This window comes from Bidens hawaiensis, unplaced genomic scaffold (assembly GCF_021521415.1).
Source record: "Bidens hawaiensis isolate Kalapana, Puna unplaced genomic scaffold, B.hawaiensis_p1.1 tig00016116_1, whole genome shotgun sequence".
In the NCBI taxonomy this organism is placed as follows: domain Eukaryota; kingdom Viridiplantae; phylum Streptophyta; class Magnoliopsida; order Asterales; family Asteraceae; genus Bidens; species Bidens hawaiensis.
The window spans coordinates 377,185-394,738 of NW_027492465.1; the positions used below are offsets into that span (position 1 = coordinate 377,185).

At 35.5% G+C, this 17,554-nt stretch overlaps 1 protein-coding gene across 2 annotated transcripts in view; it reads right to left on the reverse strand.

Moving 5' to 3' along the window:
* Positions 1 to 10,252: 10,252 nt before the first annotated feature.
* Positions 10,253 to 17,554, reverse strand: part of LOC143550622 (30 kDa ribonucleoprotein, chloroplastic-like) — a 126,839-nt gene continuing 119,537 nt past the window's right edge. Inside the window, exons 2-6 of one of the 2 annotated variants that reach the window (XM_077041241.1) lie at positions 12,530 to 12,538; positions 12,129 to 12,494; positions 10,882 to 10,983; positions 10,491 to 10,796; positions 10,253 to 10,407 (exon numbers count right to left, since the gene is read on the reverse strand). In XM_077041241.1, coding sequence (XP_076897356.1) covers positions 10,342 to 10,407; positions 10,491 to 10,796; positions 10,882 to 10,983; positions 12,129 to 12,482 — 828 coding nt within the window. In that variant the 5' untranslated portion in view covers positions 12,483 to 12,494; positions 12,530 to 12,538 and the 3' untranslated portion in view covers positions 10,253 to 10,341. Of the gene's footprint in view, positions 10,408 to 10,490; positions 10,797 to 10,881; positions 10,984 to 12,128; positions 12,500 to 12,529; positions 12,553 to 17,554 lie in introns of those variants that run through there. The other variant, XM_077041242.1, reaches the window with a different exon arrangement.

The following is a 17,554-nucleotide window of genomic DNA, read 5'->3' on the forward strand; positions in this document are numbered from 1 at the left end:
GGATACTATAGAAGAACTCAGGGATCTAGCAAAAAATCAGAATGACAGCTTATCAACAAAGGGTAGCTGGGACATATAACAAAAATATCAGAATCAGAAGATTTCAAGAAGTAGATCTAATGTTAAGGAAAGCCTTTCAAAACACAACAAATCCGGCTGATGGGAAGCTAGCGTCCAAATGGGAAGGACCTTATCAAATTGAGTCGGAGGCAGGAAATGGGGCATATCATTTGCTCACAATGGAAGGCAACAGGTTACCGAGAGCATGGAATGCCATCCACCTCAAGAATTATTTTTTCTGATCGGGATCCACTATCCTGAGAGTATATATTATCCAAAAAAGGAATTAGGATCCTTAAATCGGTAACATCTTTCTGATCAGTTATTCTTTTTGAATTATTACTGTTAATTTAAGGATAATGTATTCTTAACACTATATCTTTTCCAAGTTTTGAATAACCATGCAGGAGTACAATAATTCAGTTGATGTTCAAGAAGTTGGCCACCTTTCCTTTACGTTTGAGGTACTATCTTATTTCCCTTGGCCTAGCCCACGATTGGATATGACCCCCGATGGTCATATCCCTTACGGTTTAAAGGTTTTCACCTTTCTCACGATCGCCAGTTGCGCACGCCATCCGACGTATAGTTCGGGGCAGCGGGACCGGTACACGCTTAGTGGCTGACAATTTCGTTGTCTCCGGCTATATGGAGGATCATACGAATTATGGTAGACGTACCATACCTCCGGTTTATAACGTTTTCAAGTTATCTCACATTTGGGCTAAATCCCGGTTTGGGCGAGTCCCCGGTTTACATCCGAATCTTTGGGCCAGTCCTCAGTTTGGGCTTGTCCCCAGTTTGTTGGGCTTGTCCCCAGGTAAATTTTATGGGCTTGGCCCCAGTTTATTTTATGGGCTTGTCCCCAGTTGCACGGGCTTGTCCCCAGATTACACGGGCTTGTCCCCAGTTGCACGGGCTTGTCCCCAGTTTATTTATTGGGCTTGTCCCCAGTTTAATGAGTTCGATCCCAGTTGATAATATGAATTTTTTGCAGCGGATTTTCTAAGTTTTTTCTGAAGATCAAGAAACTAAGGATCCCGGATCCTAATGCTACTCTTGTAAGGATCATTAAGAGTTCGATACTCCTAGTAACTTAAATCTATCTAGACCTTCTGGTATGTTCTCTATTAGTTAACTTATATGTATTATTTGTTGCAGTTATTTTGAGAATTTCAGTTTGAGAAGCTATTCTCTTAAAGTAATTTGATTACTAAAATCTTTAGCCATTTTAAGTATAGTTATCCTAAAACTTGCCCTGCAAGGAAATTCTCTTTTATAAATGTTATCAACTATTAAGAATGTTTTATCCTAAGATTTACGATTTAAGGATATTCTATTCTAAACGATTTTTAAAGATCTTTTATCCCAGAAATCTTTTACTCAAAATTATTTGTCAAACTATTAACAACGCCAAACTTATATTTAACAAATTTTTGAAAATAAATGACAAGTAAATAGTCAAAAGATTTATATATTAATTAAAATAAGCCCCAAGGACTTATCCAAAATCCTTAACCCTGACTTCACCATACGAAAAGATGGACCATCCATCCGGATTAAGTGAAAGTTACTAATAGTTCATAAAGTGCAGGGAAATTAAAAACAGGGGCAACAAAGGCTTCATCCCCACAAACAGAGGATCCCTCCACCTTTGTCACCCCCGCAGATTGTCTTAAGGATCATGGATCCTTTACCCTAAATAACTATTGTTTATTACAGACCATAGAAATTGTTCATAAAAACATCAACACCAAATAAAAAAGTGGGCTCGGGCATTGTCTTTAATATCCTTCATCGCCCACTTAAGCTACATCTTCAACCGCAGCATCACCTTCCCCCTTGCCAGCTTCAACCGCCTCCTTAACGCCACTGGTCCCAGCCTCGGTGTTCCCAACCATATCTTCATCATCCTCACGACCAAGGTCATCAAGAGCAGCCTTCCATTTCTCCACTTCCCAGGCCGACTTGTCAAAAGCAGGATCACCGGCTTCCTGCGCCATCTTGATTCGCACCTGGAATACCGACCTGGCAGCCAACACCTTGGCTTCATTAGTCGCCTGCTCCACTGCCTCTTGACGTTGGGCTTCGGCTGAGGATATCTGATCTTCCAATTGTTTCTTGAGTTGAATCATAGCTTTATCCTTAGCAACCACAGTTTTCCCTAACCCGGACATTTTCTCGCTCATCTGGAGGATAGTCTTTTCGTAATGGTCCCTCATAGCAATCACAGCCTACCAATAAATTTCGTATCAAAATTTGGACAATATTGGATCCTAAATCACTAAAGGGGAAAATACGGTACACTTACAGAGCAGACAATGTCACAGTGAGTCTCGGGATCAGAGAATTTTTTCCTCTTGGAAGCTGCGGATTTAGCCCTGGTAGTGGCGGTCTTGGGCTCGGAGCTTATGCCAGCCTTTGAAGCCTCCTTCTTGACAGCAGGAGAAGTAACCATACAGTTGATGTCGTCAAGGGAGAACTTAAGAATGGAAGACTAGCGGATTTATAGGATGAAGTCGTTAAGTTTGTTAATTACTTTTTCCTTATATATTTGAGTATGATCGATAGGAATAGACACATGTACTTATACACACACTAGAGCAAAAGCAATTATTCTCTCTATACACTATCTTTCATTGTAAACTCGATCATATACTCCACAAATATTTGTAATCACCTTTTGTTCATTAATAAACTCGATGGTGATAGTTTTCACCGTCCGGGGGTTTTTTGTGCCGGAGAACACGATAACCATATACTCATCGACCAAAGGTTACCTTGTTGATCATTGACTAAAGTACTTCGACCAAAGATTATCCTATTAATCTTCGACCGGAGCTATTTTACCAACGATTGCCTCGATAAGTTTTGACCGAAGTAAGACTATCGTGATTAAGGGCTTTTTCCCTCGTGATCAAACCATTGTGTTCACCGATATTACGCTTATACATTTGTTATTATCGAATTAGCACCTTACCTCACATAACAGATTTGGATACCTGATCCTTCGCTGATTTTTGTCCAAAACAGCGGTAGGAAGGCTTGGGGTTCTCTAGTGGAAACTCAAGTTAGATTCTCACTTTTGTCACTTTGGGTGGATATTGGGAATGAAGGATTTGAACTAGACTTTGTCCAAAGTTGTTAGTTCGGATTTCGAGCCCACTCGGGTTTTTGTACCACCGTGTGTTACACTAGAGAGTTCTGCTCTTGTGACGGCACAACGACTGTTAAGTGGCAGCCAACGGTATGGTTTCCTGGTGGAACGAACAAACCAAACTCTGAAGCCAGAGTGGATATGGTTAAGACAGCATAGTTTAGCCAGAATAGGGCATTGGGGCTCTCCAAATTTAAAGAGGGCAATACCCTAAATACAAAAAGTCGTCGTTCTAAAATAAATAAATAATATATTTTCTAGATCACTTAATTTTTTTTCTCATAATTGTAACAACATCCCTAATTTTAAGAATTCAAATTTTAACTTTTAATTATACGCAAATTAAAGATACTTTGAAAGAAAGAATCTTGGGGAGGTTATTCTATAAAAGAGAAAAAAAATGAAAAAGATGAGAAAAATTTGTGACAATAAAAACTCAAAAAATTAACAAAAAAATCATAATTAAAAACTATAAAAACTAATAAAAAACAATAATGTTTCTCCCGTTTTTCTCGTTCTAAAAAAACACAATGTTGAGAAAAAATTATTAGTGTGTCTTTTTATTTATCAATGTGTTTTTTATTTATTTCCGTCACTAATTGTGTCTTTTTTATATATATTGTGTTATATTTTGTTCAACATTATGTAATATTTTATGATGACTTGTGTCTTTTTTATTTATAATTGTGTCTTTTGTTAATTTTCATCATTGTGTTTTTTTCTCGGCATTGTGTCTTATCGTCGTTTTTTTTAACGGAAATGACCGGGAAAACATTATGGTTTTTAATATTTATTCCTTTTTTTTATATTTTGCGTTATGATTTTTTTATTATATGTTTTGACTTTTTTAGGAATTTTTATGTGGCTACATATCCTTCTCACAATTCTAATTTTTGTCTCTATTTGTATTTTAAATTTACCCTTTTTTCATATGTTTAAATTTTAATAAAATTCGATCTATTGATTTTATATATATTGTTGTTATGTTTATACGTTAAGATTTTAGAAAACTCGTGCAGTCTTAAAGAAACGCAACGACAAATAATGTCAGTTAATCAACTAATTGATAAAATATATTGTACGATTACTTTGTATTAACAATGTATGATAAGTATACATTGTTGAATAGTATTTTGATTATTTACTATTTTTTTTATCGTAACTATTTACCCGTAATAACACACGGGTCTCAAACTAGTGTGTATATATATAGGGTTAGGTTCTCTACAAAACAACAATAAATTTAACTACTAAAAGTAATTACACTTTGGCCACTACACATATTTTTTAGGGCTGACAATTTATACACGAGACACGAATACACGACACATACCTACACGACTTTAACAGGTAACAGGTAAGACCTTAACAGGTTTCGTGTACTAAACAGGTAGACACGAAATTACCTGTTAATTTTCCTGTCTAAACAGGTGTAATACATGTTTACTTGTTAGGTACATGTTAATTCCTGGTTATTTTTAAAATTAAAAAAATAATGTTTTAAATATATATAGTTATTTATATCCCATTATCCATTTATCCCTAACCCTAATTCATTCTTACAACCATCTCTCTTCATCCATCCTCCCGTCACCCGAAATCCGTCGCCAGCCATACTCTCTTCGGCCTCTAGTTAACACTTTGATATATATGTAATTTGATTTGATGATTCTGTTTATACCAAAACATATATCTTAATTAATTAATAATTAATAATTGTTTTCTGTATCGTTACATTACGTCTTCAATTGTTACACGATGATGCGTACTTTCTGATTATTAATTAACATCTCATTATTGATTCGTTGATGTATTTCTTCTATATCAGTTTCAAACTAGATTATTTCATTTTGAATGATACAGTTGATACTTAAGTACTATTATTAATTTCTCTACTTGATAAAACTATATGAATATGTCCAATTGTCCATGATTAATATGACTAACTGACTATACTTATTTTGTGTGTAGGTTTGATTATTTGTTTGTTTGGAATTGAAGATCTAAGAAGAAAGACCAATTGGAACTTGAAAGTTTAGAATTTGATATTGTGTTCAATAGATGTTATGATTAGAATTCTATGTGTTTTTGTCTTAAATTTGTTCAGGAGCATGTATTTATGTTTTATTTTAAGACTTTTATGAACTTTCGTCGACTTTTGTTTCGCTAGAAGGTTGTCAAATATGTGTTTCTTAACAGCTATTATCGTGTACTATCGTGTATACCAAGTAGTAACAGGTTCGTGTTCGTGTTTGGGTACAGGTACATAATAAGTTTTCGTGTCGTGTACAGGTATACACATATCGTCTTCGTGTCTTATCGTGTACGAGTATACACGATATGCCAGCCCTAATATTTTTCCCCTCTCTTTAACTTGCGTAGTAACTTCTCATTAATTTATGACCTTCTACCGCATTAATTTTTAGGTTGAATCGATTTGATTAATAACTTTGATTACTTTCTACACTTTAAAACAAACAATTTATTTGATTCGTGTGTATATCATTATTAATCTTTTACAATTGTTTACACTGATTATTTATTTTGAACTCAAATTTTTATATAATTATTAAATTGAAATCAATTGGTGGATGTTCGTTTTCAAAACATTAATTCCACTGTATTATTAAATTTAAATTTAAATGTTAAATATGGTGGGATGCTACTAGGTTTTAAGAATATGGACAAGGATGTGGGTCGGACAGCTTTTGGTTGGATTGTTGTTGGTTAACTCGGTTGTTTCTGTTTAAACCTTAATAACAAACTTTTAAGAAACCATATGATTTGGTTAAAACATGTCGCTACATATTTGGGCCATGTTTCATATGTCATTTACTGCACATAGCCCACATCTTTTTTTTTTGGACGTCCAAGCGGGCATTCACATTGGACATTCTATATGCATCTTTTCTATGAAGAAAAGGGTTCAAATAAAAAGAAAGAGTTTCTTAGAAATTGTAAGAACCAATAGATTTTTGACATGTGTCATTACAACATATGGTGAAAGAACAAATCTAGGAAACTATGTCGGTTATAATGGTAAAAGAGTAATTCTAGGAAACTATGACGGTTTTTGATAGTTTTAAATCTCAACAATTGATTAACATGATCCAATGACTATGATTTATTCTTAGTCTTCCTAGGAAACTACTTGTTTTTAGAATAATCCTCCCCTTCTATATAAATAGAGATGTTTCTTATTTACCATCTATATTGGAATCTCTATTTTAAATATTAATTTCATAGAATGTATAGTGATACTCTAAAGATAGAGCAGGGTTGGCTTCGAGAATCCTCAGAATGTTTTGGGCCCCGACAGGTAATAAAAAATGTGGGACAAGTGATATAGATTTTTGTGTATTTTTTAGATTTGGTTTAATAGTTTAACTAATTATTGGCTTTTGTGATACAATATTTTAAAAAGAGAAAATAAGAAATTAAGAATAAGACACATAAAAAATATGTTGTGTTGTTTTCAATTGAAAACAAGAGAAAAGAATAATAAAACACATAAAAAATATTGTTGTGTTGTTTTAAATATTTGAATTTGTGACCTTTGCATTTTCTTACAATGGGTTTTCCAACTAAAATTAAAAAAAAATTATGTATACCAACTACGTGTATAATCTAAACATATTACTTTAAGCATATATAAATTTTTTTAAAAATAGAGATTTGGGCCCTTCGGAAGGCTGGGCCTGGAGTCGTAGTCCACCCTGTCCTCTCTTTGGGCCGGGCCTAAGATAGAGGGTTAGGCTGTCAGAGCATTCTCATTCGAATCTCTTTCTCCATCTTTATAATTAGCTTAAAAATACACATTTTTATCTAAACTTTGTTTATTTTTTAAAAGCCTTTCACATACGATTCTCTATCTCAATCTTTATCTTAGTCAAAATACAATTATTTTATTGTTTTGTATCGATTTTCTACACTCACACTAGATTCAAGGCCTAACCACGAAATCACGAATAAAAAATAGTGAATAGATTCATAGGTTCGATAACTTTTAATAGAACTGATGCGTGAGAGAAATATTAGATTACATAGAGTTGACGAATGAGATGGACTCATTAACAATTCACAGATGAAAATATGGGAAAAAAGAAAGCAATCACTCCTCTTTTATATCGCGTATCTATAGTATTTTGGTCATGTTGGATTTCTTCTCTATCCTAGATAGTCATTATCGTTTCTATCATTTTTTTTCTCTATTTTAGTGATTTCAATGGAGGGTGTATTTGTTTTCTTTATTTTTTTTTTCTCTTTGTTTGCAGAGAAAATAGGTCTTAAAAGACTCTAATGTGAATGTTTTGAGAGTTAGTACTTAAATTTGTTAATAGGAGAAAAAGAACACATAATAAAAAATTGCCATAGAGATAGAAATAGAGAATTGAATTAGAATGTTTTTAAAAAATAAACAAAATTTATAGATATATGTGTTTTTCTATTAAATTATAGAGATATAGAAACTTTCTATAAAAATAAAAATAGATATAACTATTTTGCAGGCATACAAAACTAATTCTAAAAACAAATATAAATATGTAAAACCCATATAAAAATTGTACCTTTTGCTTAATAGTGATATATAAGATATACAAGACGATTATGTAGCAATTTCCTTCAATTTTTCTAACTCAAACTATATCTTGATTCTTGGCTACCGCATGTCTTTATTAAATTGGTTCAATAATGAACATGCAAATCATTTATGAAAATAGTTGGAAGATTTATTGGACCCAAAATGATACTTGATAAGTTGATAGGCTAAACGAATTTGAGTTAATTTATTAACATTTAACACAATTCAAGCTACATCTGGATAATTGGTAAGCGAGTAACAAGCTGCGCCGCTATCCCCTTTTGAATCGCAAAGCCTATTCTACTGGCATTATATGACTTGGGTTGGGCCAGGTTGGGCTGGGGCGTTCTTATCTTTAGTCTTTTAAATGGCTAAAAGATAAAATTTGGTCTGTATATGAAAAGCCCAATCGAGAGTCCAACCCACAAACAATTCACCTTTCCATCCCATGGTCCAATGGTCCATCACTAATTCATGCTCTCTTTATAAACAAAGTGAACGTTAACTGAACTCGAAGTTTGTTCATATTGGATTATTTCATAAACAGTGGATATGAATATATATATTTTTATCATTTACTTAAACTAGCAAGTATAAAACACATGTAATGTTCGTTAAGTATTTTTGTGATCGTTCGCTTATGTTGGTTCACTTATGCTTGTTTATGTCCTCTCATTAAATAGGCATTCAGATTTTTTATTAATATTCACAGTTTAGAACATTTATTTAGCCCATGATATGATACACCAAAATTTGATAATTAGAACACCCACAATACAGGAGGTTGTATCTAGTTCAAGCCATTCGTACCAATCCAATCAGAGAATGCAACTCGCATTAGCCATTAGCGATGCGTCACAACATTTTTTTTTTGGATTTGTTTCAAACCAACTCATCGGGTGATTGTTTGATCGTCGAATCATCGACTACGATCTACATGTACGTTTATTCTACACATATATGGTTAAATGCTGATTTGATGATATGAATAAGGTAATGCGTTATTCATCACTAATCAATTAGGCCCATCCGTTATTGGTCTTGCTTCACCATTTGTCACATTGACACCACCAGGTCAATCATATCAATCAACCCATATTACACACCATTCTCTATCATTATATTATTTATTAAAAAAAAAGAAATGAAAAATAAAAAGTAAAAAAACAAAATTCCTAATGGATGGATAGGGCAAATGAGCCACGTTAACCCCCTTATTTGCACCCCATCACTAGTGACCAAGGGAAGGGGAGCGTGGTGTTCAAACGATCTCACGTGAGCCACGTAGGCATCACACGTGATGCTTAGTAAACCACACTAGATGGCCTTACAACTCAAAAGATTTGATTGAAGTATGAAAATAGTGGCCATTTGGGGGTAGAGGTGCACAAATCGGGTTTTCTAAATATCCGGGTTCGGGTATGACCGGGTATTGGTAATAGTCGGGTAGGGTTCGGGTCGGGTATTTTCTCTAAAAATCATACCCTATGTATCGGGTTCGGGTAGGGTATAGAACCGGGTATTCTAAAACCGGGTATTTGAATACCCTATTATCGGGTATTGAAAAAACTCTATTTACGGGTTTTTTCGGGTTTTTTTCCGGTATTTTTTTATATAGATTGGATTTTTTAAAAGTTTACACTTTTTAGGGGTATTATTCGGGTATTTTTAAGGTATTTTTCGGGTATACATCGGGTATTTGAAATACCCGGTTTCGGGTATTGGAAAACCTCGGTTTTGGGTTCGGGTATTACCAGGTACAAATCGGGTTTTCGGGTATTACCGGGTACAAATCGGGTCCGGTTCGGGTTTTAGTGCCAAAATGCATACCCTATCCGTACCCTACGGGTAGGGTCGGGTTCGGGTATTAAAAACCCGGGTATTAGAAAAACCGGTTCCGGGTATTTATTTCGGGTCCGGTTCCGGGTTCGGGTTTTTTGTGCACCTCTATTTGGGGGTGGGTTCCAGTGAAGCCGGTAGAGTGTGAAGTGTCATGTGACTGCCACCTAATACAAGTAGGGGTTGTCCACTGATGTATATCCATCAGCCTTTAGAAATACATTTGAATGTTAAAAAAAGATGCATTTGCAAGTTTTTAACACATAAGTGGTCAGATTTGGACATTTGGTGACTTACATGATGAATTAAGTGAATAAAATGCATCACTAGGTGTGATTGTGAAGATAGTACTTACTATGGTTGGACATGAGGTCATTCAAACTGAAGTTAATAAACTTCACAGAATGGATTGTAGGGGTAAACATTCACATTTAGATCAAACCAAACGCAATTTGCATACACCAAAATGATCGATTACGAATCAATACTTAGTTTAAAAGCACACGGTTACAAAACTTAACGACACTTAAAACACCCATTAGCCCTTACGCGTGTACCTACTCACACCTTAACAATAAGCATCACTTCCTTCTTTAACACCTACTCCACCTGTTTACCAATTCACTGAACCAATTAACACCACATCAAAAGATTATTCACAAGTTTAAAAACATATAATACCAAAATCACACCTTTTGATTATTTAAAACTGACGCCTTTGCGGAGGAGCTTCAGCAGCACTCACTCGAATATTCCTCCCATCAAGATCCTGCAAAATAAGTTTCAATCAAAGTTATAAATCTTATAAACAATTTAACAAAAAGACCCTTGAAAATGGAATTATTTACTTACAACGCCATTCAACGAGTCGATCGCGCTGTTGACCTCATCAGCAGAACTATAGGTCACAAACCCGAACCCCCTTGACCGACCAGTCTCCCGATCATAAACAACTTTAGCTTCCACAACATTTCCTTGCTCTCTAAACAAAGTTTCAAGAGCATCATTATCAACGCTCCAAGAAAGATTCCCGACATAAACCCTGTTCGTGTTGTCAAAGCTTCTACCACTGCCACCACGGGACCCACCAAACGATGATTCCTCCCTCCGTGGTGGTGGTGGGCCCGAGTTCACCCTGATTGCCCGCCCATCGAGTTCCTGTAAATCTTGAAAAGTTTAGAACAATCTTGAAAGTTGAAATTAACAAAGCTTTCGACTTTATGTATATTATACGATTACTTACGTAACCATTGAACTTCCTGACAGCTTCCTCAACTTCTTCAACCGATGACATTGTTACAAACCCGAATCCTCTGCTTCTCCCACTAACTTTGTCATATATAACCTGAAAATAAGACACATGAAAGGTAAATATAAAGAAACCTCTGTTTCACATACTATTAAGCAAAAAAACAGTGACCAAATTTCGCTGAATAACACAACATTTGCAATGAAAGATAAAAAAAACCTCAGTTTCACATGCTATTAAACAGAAACAGAAGCCCAGTTTCACCGAATATCAGAATAAAAATTTTGAACAGTATGAGTTTAAATTTGGTTAATAATAGTTTAAATTACTTAAAATAACACAAAAATTTGCAATGAAAAACAAAAAAAAGCCTCTGTTTCACATACTACTAACATAACAGGGGTTCAATTTCACTAATTATCAAAATAAAAACATGAACTCAAAATTTAGTTCTAAATTAACTGAAAATTCCTCAAATTGACACAAAATTTGCAATGAAAGATAGATAAACCTCTGTTTTACACATACAGTGGTTCAGTTAGACTAAGTATCAAAATGAAAAATTTGGACAGTATAAGTTCAAATTAGGTTTAAATAATTGAAATTACTCAAATTAACACATAATTTGAGCAGTATTGAGTTAAAATTAGGTCTACAACAGTTAAAATTCCTAAAATTAACACAGAATTTGCAATGAAAGATAAACAAACCCCTGTTTCACAAACTATTAAACATAAACAGAGGCCCCAATTTATCAAAATGAAAAAGTGGACAGCTTAAATTCAAAATTAAGCCTAAAACAGTTAAAACCCCTCAATTAAACATCAAATTCGCAACGAAATTACACCAAATTCCTCAACTTAACACATAATTTGCAAAGAAAGATAAGGAAACCCCTGTTTCACATACCATTAACCAGAAACAGAGACCCAATATACCAAAATGATAAATTGTAAAGCTTAAATTCAATTTAAGCCAAAAAACAGTTCAAATTCAACAAATAAACATCAAATTCGCAACGAAATTACACCAAATTCCCCCAATTTAACACATAATTTGCAAAGAAAGATTAAAAAAACCTCTGTTTCACAAACTATTAACCAGAAACAGAGACCCAATTAACCAAAATGTAAAATTAGAAAGCTTAAATACAAATTAAGCCTGAAACAGTTAAAACCCCTCAAAATTCTTAACAAAATGACACCGAATTCAAGATTAAAAGAAGCAATTTAATAATATACCTCAACCATCTCAACATTACCGGCAGTCTCAAACAACCCAGCAAGTGCAGCACTATCTACGCTAAAGGGCAAATTACCCACGAATATTTTGAGGTCAGGTGAGAAACTCTGCTGTTGCTGGTCATCGCCGTCGTCGGATAAGTCTTCATATTCGAGCTCTAAACCAGAGGACACGGCTACATTGCGGGTGGGTTGGAAGTGTCTGGTGGTGGAAGATAATAATAAGAGCTTTGGGAATGGTTTGAGGGATGAAGGGAAGAAGTGGAGTGAAGTGGGTGATAGGGTTTTGGTGATGGTTAGGGTTTTGGAAGAGGCTAGGGTTAGGAGTTGAAGAGAAGCTGTAGAGGAAGCCATGGGTTGGGTTGGGTTGGGTTGGGTTGGGTTGGATAAACCTTAGCAAGAGGAGGAGGAGGAGGAGGTTTTAGCTAAGGGTGAGAGGAGTGGGTTGGGATTATGGAAGGGTTTTATATAGGGTGAGGATGGTGGTCATTTGTGTGGAGATATGGGTTGACCCGACCCGACCCGACCCGACCTGACCTTTGTTCATAGGGATTTTAATTTATTGGTGAATGATGGGCCGAAACTTGAATAGATGGATATAAAAGGATCGAGGATCGAGGATCGGATCGTTGGATGGTATTCGAGTTTTGGGAACGTTTTGATTGCTAGGGTTTTGTAAATATCTTGACTGGGAATTGTTAATACGATGGTATTTTATTTAAATTAGTTGGTTAAATTGATAAATTTGATTGGTGGTTAAACCAAAAAAATTTTAAGTTTGTTTTCTTTTTCAAATCTTAATAAATCGTACGACGATGATATTTTAGAACAAACTTTCTTAGTGAACAGACGCGATATGAATACATGGTTCAAAGCAATGTTTTCATGTGAGGCCCCGTTACCGGTAACCCTACTTTCGTTTTGGATTTACTCATAAACACAGTTCTAACTATCAGAGTTGATTAAAACATTTACGCGGAAAATAAAACTTTCATAAAACATTACAATATTTCATAACTTGTCTCAAAACATACTTTGTCTTTCACATTAAAACATTAAAATTAAAACATCGTAAGTCTTCAGATGCCAGGCTCTTATCCTTCTGCCATGTGTCCCCACTCAAGCCAGCTGTCTCATCCTACTCACCTGCGTGCATACTAAAAGTCAGCTACGCTGAGTGAGTTCTAGTTAATCACATAATCATGCCATACACATAAAATTATATCCTTTCATTCATACCTTTATACTTTCATACTTTAATACTTTCTTACTTTCGTACTTCTATACTTTCATACTTTCATACATTTAAACTTTCATCCATTCATACTTTCATTCTCTCTTTTGTATTATCTTACTTTCTTATCTTACATTATCATACGTTTTAAAGAGCCTTTCGCCCTATAACCTCACAGATATTATAAGGGTCTGGTCCCTGGTTTTCGAATATTAGAAGGGTTCGATTCCCTAACATCACAGATATTATAAGGGTCTGGTCCCTAACATCACAGATATTATAAAGGGTCTGGTCCCTGGTTTTCGAATATTAGAAGGGTTCGATTCCCTAACATCACAGATATTATAAAGGGTCTGGTCCCTGGTTTTCGAATATTAGAAGGGTTCGATTCCCTAACATCACAGATATTATAAAGGGTCTGGTCCCTGGTTTTCGAATATTAGAAGGGTTCGATTCCCTAACATCACAGATATTATAAGGGTCTGGTCCCTGGTTTTCGAATATTAGAAGGGTTCGATTCCCTATTCGTTACCATACAACCATACATCATACCTCGAGTATTAGTAGGGCTCGGGACCCTTTTCGTAACCATACAACCATACATTATCATTTCTTTCTTCTATTATCTCTATTATGTTCATACACTTAAACATACATATCATACTTACCTTATACATAGCATTACAACCTGACAGTACGTGCAATATCCGAAGATCGTTCACGTTCCATCAAGCAATCATTCATACTTTCATATTGTTCACATAAGGCATACACTTATCTCTTAGGATAAGCGTATTAACAAACATATTGAGTATGCACACAGCCCCGAAAACATAACACATAAATGGGGCTAGAAACTCACCTGAACACGGTTACGTTCTCCGTTGATCGTAATCCCTTTCTTCAGTTGTGCACGGCTGACTGTATAACAAGTATACATATCAATTTGACTATCACTACTTATAATGTATTTCTATCTTTATATGACCCACAATGAACGGGGGTCCGGGGGCAGCGCCCCTGGCAGCGGGGTCTAAGGGCGGAAGCCCCTAGCAGGGTCCAAGGGGCAGAGCCCCTGGCTGGGGTCGAGCTGCCAGGTCAGCTTGGAAAAATTTTATTTCCATTAACTGTCTTAACACATTTTTCATTAGATTTTTAATTTATTTTCTAAACGAACTTGGCTTTAGGCGAAGTTAAACCTCAGGCGAACTTGTCATCAGGCGAAGTTAAACCTCAGGCGAACTTAGCTTTAGGCGAAGTTAAACCTCAGGCGAACTTAGCTTTAGGCGAAGTTAAACCTCAGGCGAACTTGTCATCAGGCGAACTTAAACCTCAGGCGAACTTAGCTTTAGGCGAAGTTAAACCTCAGGCGAACTTAGCTTTAGGCGAAGTTAAACCTCAGGCGAACTTGTCATCAGCGAACTTAAACCTCAGGCGAACTTGTCATCAGGCGAACTTAGCTTGCAGGCGAAGTTCATCAGGCGAACTTATCTTGCAGGCGAAGTTCATCGCTTGAAGGCGAAGTTGCCCAGATGAAGGCGAAGTTGCCCAGACAGCCTGCTGTTTGGTTTCTGTCCAACATTTCGAGCGATTTTAACACCCCCGCTATGGTTCAATATCACCCACTACGCTTCCCGACCATTTTCTGTCACTTAACACTAAAAAGCTTGGATCTTTAAACTTCAAAGTTCAAGAATCTTACCTTTTTGAGCTTGTTGGATCTTGTTACCTTGCTTAATCACAACCAACCGCTCTCTCTTCTCTCTCGGATCTTGGTCTCTCTCTCTACGGCTCTCGGCCTCTCTCTCTCTCTCTCCTCGGATCTCGGCCGCCGGTCGGCTTGTGTATGGGGTGTGTGTGTGTTTTGGAAGTGTGAAGGAATAGATGTAAATGTAGATATTTTTGGGTTTAGGGGATATTTATATCCCTTAAATCCCATTCTCATTTAATCCAAGTCCCTGATCCGCTCCTACCCGATAATAATAATTAAAAACGCGAAATCACTAACATAACTTTCTTTATTCAACATTATAAATTTTAGGATGTTACATTTCATAACCGGATCGGACACCGAACCGGAAGGCCTGCCGGTTCACCGGTTCAATCGGTCGGACCGCCCGAACAAATTTGGTCAAAAAATGACGGATCAAGCTTAAAAAATGATTTATTCAAAAAAGAAATATTTTTTTCCTTAGAAAACCTGTTCAACCGGTTCGGACCGGCCGGTTCCCTGTCAGCCGAGCGAACTATGTGAACCAGACCGGTCGGTAGACCGAATCCCGGTGGACCGGTTCGACCGGCCGGTCCGGTCCTGTCACACCCCGACCAAAGGCGGCGGAACATGCCGAGGTGTAACGATTGCCCATAAGCGCATGACACTATTTAAAGCGACAATATTTAACAAACTCATTTCATTTCACAACATCGATAATGTCACATAACCAAATATTCATAAGTCAAATACAACAAAATATAACAAAATATAGCAAATCAAATATTGTTCATTTTTGCTAATATCCTAACGGTATTTGTGTCATTTTCTTCACCGAGCTACATAATCAACCTAGATGCAAACCTGTAACATTTCATAAAATAAAGTTGTCAACACAAAGGTTGGTGAGCAATTCATAAGTTTGAACAATAGATATATAGTATGAAAAGCCACAAAACTAGTATACAAAACCATAAATAATAGCTATAAACTTGGATAAATTGACAATCGCTAATAGAATTACGTTAGCGCCACCTAGCTACAAGGGATTGCCAAGTAGTCTAGGATTTAATAGAATATCGTTAATTGCATTACGTTAACGACACCTTGCTACAAGGGGATGCCAAGTAGTCTATGATTTATAGATTCTACCAACCGAAAGCGATAAACACATAGGCATATAAGCATAGAACAACAAATCGAGCAATTATTCAAGTAAAGTATACAACAACGTTTGTGGTTTAAGACTCAAGTATAAAGCATTTGATTTGAATAAGTATGAAATGTCACCCCAAAACAAAAGATAGAAAACGGGGTATGAAGTTACTCACGTTCAAGTATAAAACTTGATCGGTAAAAGATGAATAACCGGATGGATGAAGTTTAACGAGCAAGGCCTAAATGACAATAAAATCTTGGATTTAGAATGGTTGTCTTGAAGATCTTTAAATAAAATAATTGTTGCAAAAAGTAAACAATTAAAGTTCAAGGTTTAAAATGTAACTATTTAAGAATTTATAATAACAATCCTTTAAAAATGTAAGTTTGCTCGAAACCGGGTTAAAGTATCTAACCTTAATATTTACTTAACCAATGTTAAGTAATAAGGTGGGAAAAATGCTAAAATGCAAGTTCTTTTGGGATAAAGATACTAAAATGGGTTTTTAACGAGTGTTCGGGTTGTCGATTCGGGTCTTGACAAATGGTCAAACCCAAAGTCAACTTTCCAACATATTAATTGTTATGAGATAACTCATTAAAATATACTAACACTTAACCAAGTATGTAGATCTATTGTTTAGAACTAACAACACACGTTAAGGGAGTGTTCGGTTTTGTCGGTCCAAACTATGTGATGAGATCAAGTTGGATCCAACAATTCCAAGTACTTAAGAAAATAATTAAAATCAGTTTGTAAACTATTTTTAAGAAATATACAAGTCTTGATAGCTAAAAACACACTTGTGTGTCTTAAGCGAGTAAAAGTCGGTATAGTTCGGTTTGGTTCGGTCTCCATCTCACAAATAGTTCATAGATGGTTTCTACATGCCCAAATATCATAGAACTTGTATATTGGTTTATAAATGAAGAAAACTTAAATTTTACAACTAAAAAGTTAACTACAAGTCTTTTAAGCAAAAGTTTCGGTTTAGTTCGGTTTCCATCTCCCAACGAGTTCATAGATGGATTCCATATGCTTAATATCAAAGAACTTGTAAAATGATTTTTGAAACTCAAATCTAGCAATAAACATGTTTAAACAACTATTTTAACAAAACTAGTAAACAAAAGTTCGGTTTCCGGTTTGGACTAGTTTCGGCTAAACCGAGGTTAGTCTTATACAAACCCACACCATGGAACTTGTAAATAAGATGAACAAACTAAAAGGGTTAGAAGTTAGTCATAAGTGATATGTATAATAAGTTATGTGTGTGTGTATATATATCAAGAACACGAAGTCCTCCATGAAGCCTTGCCTTA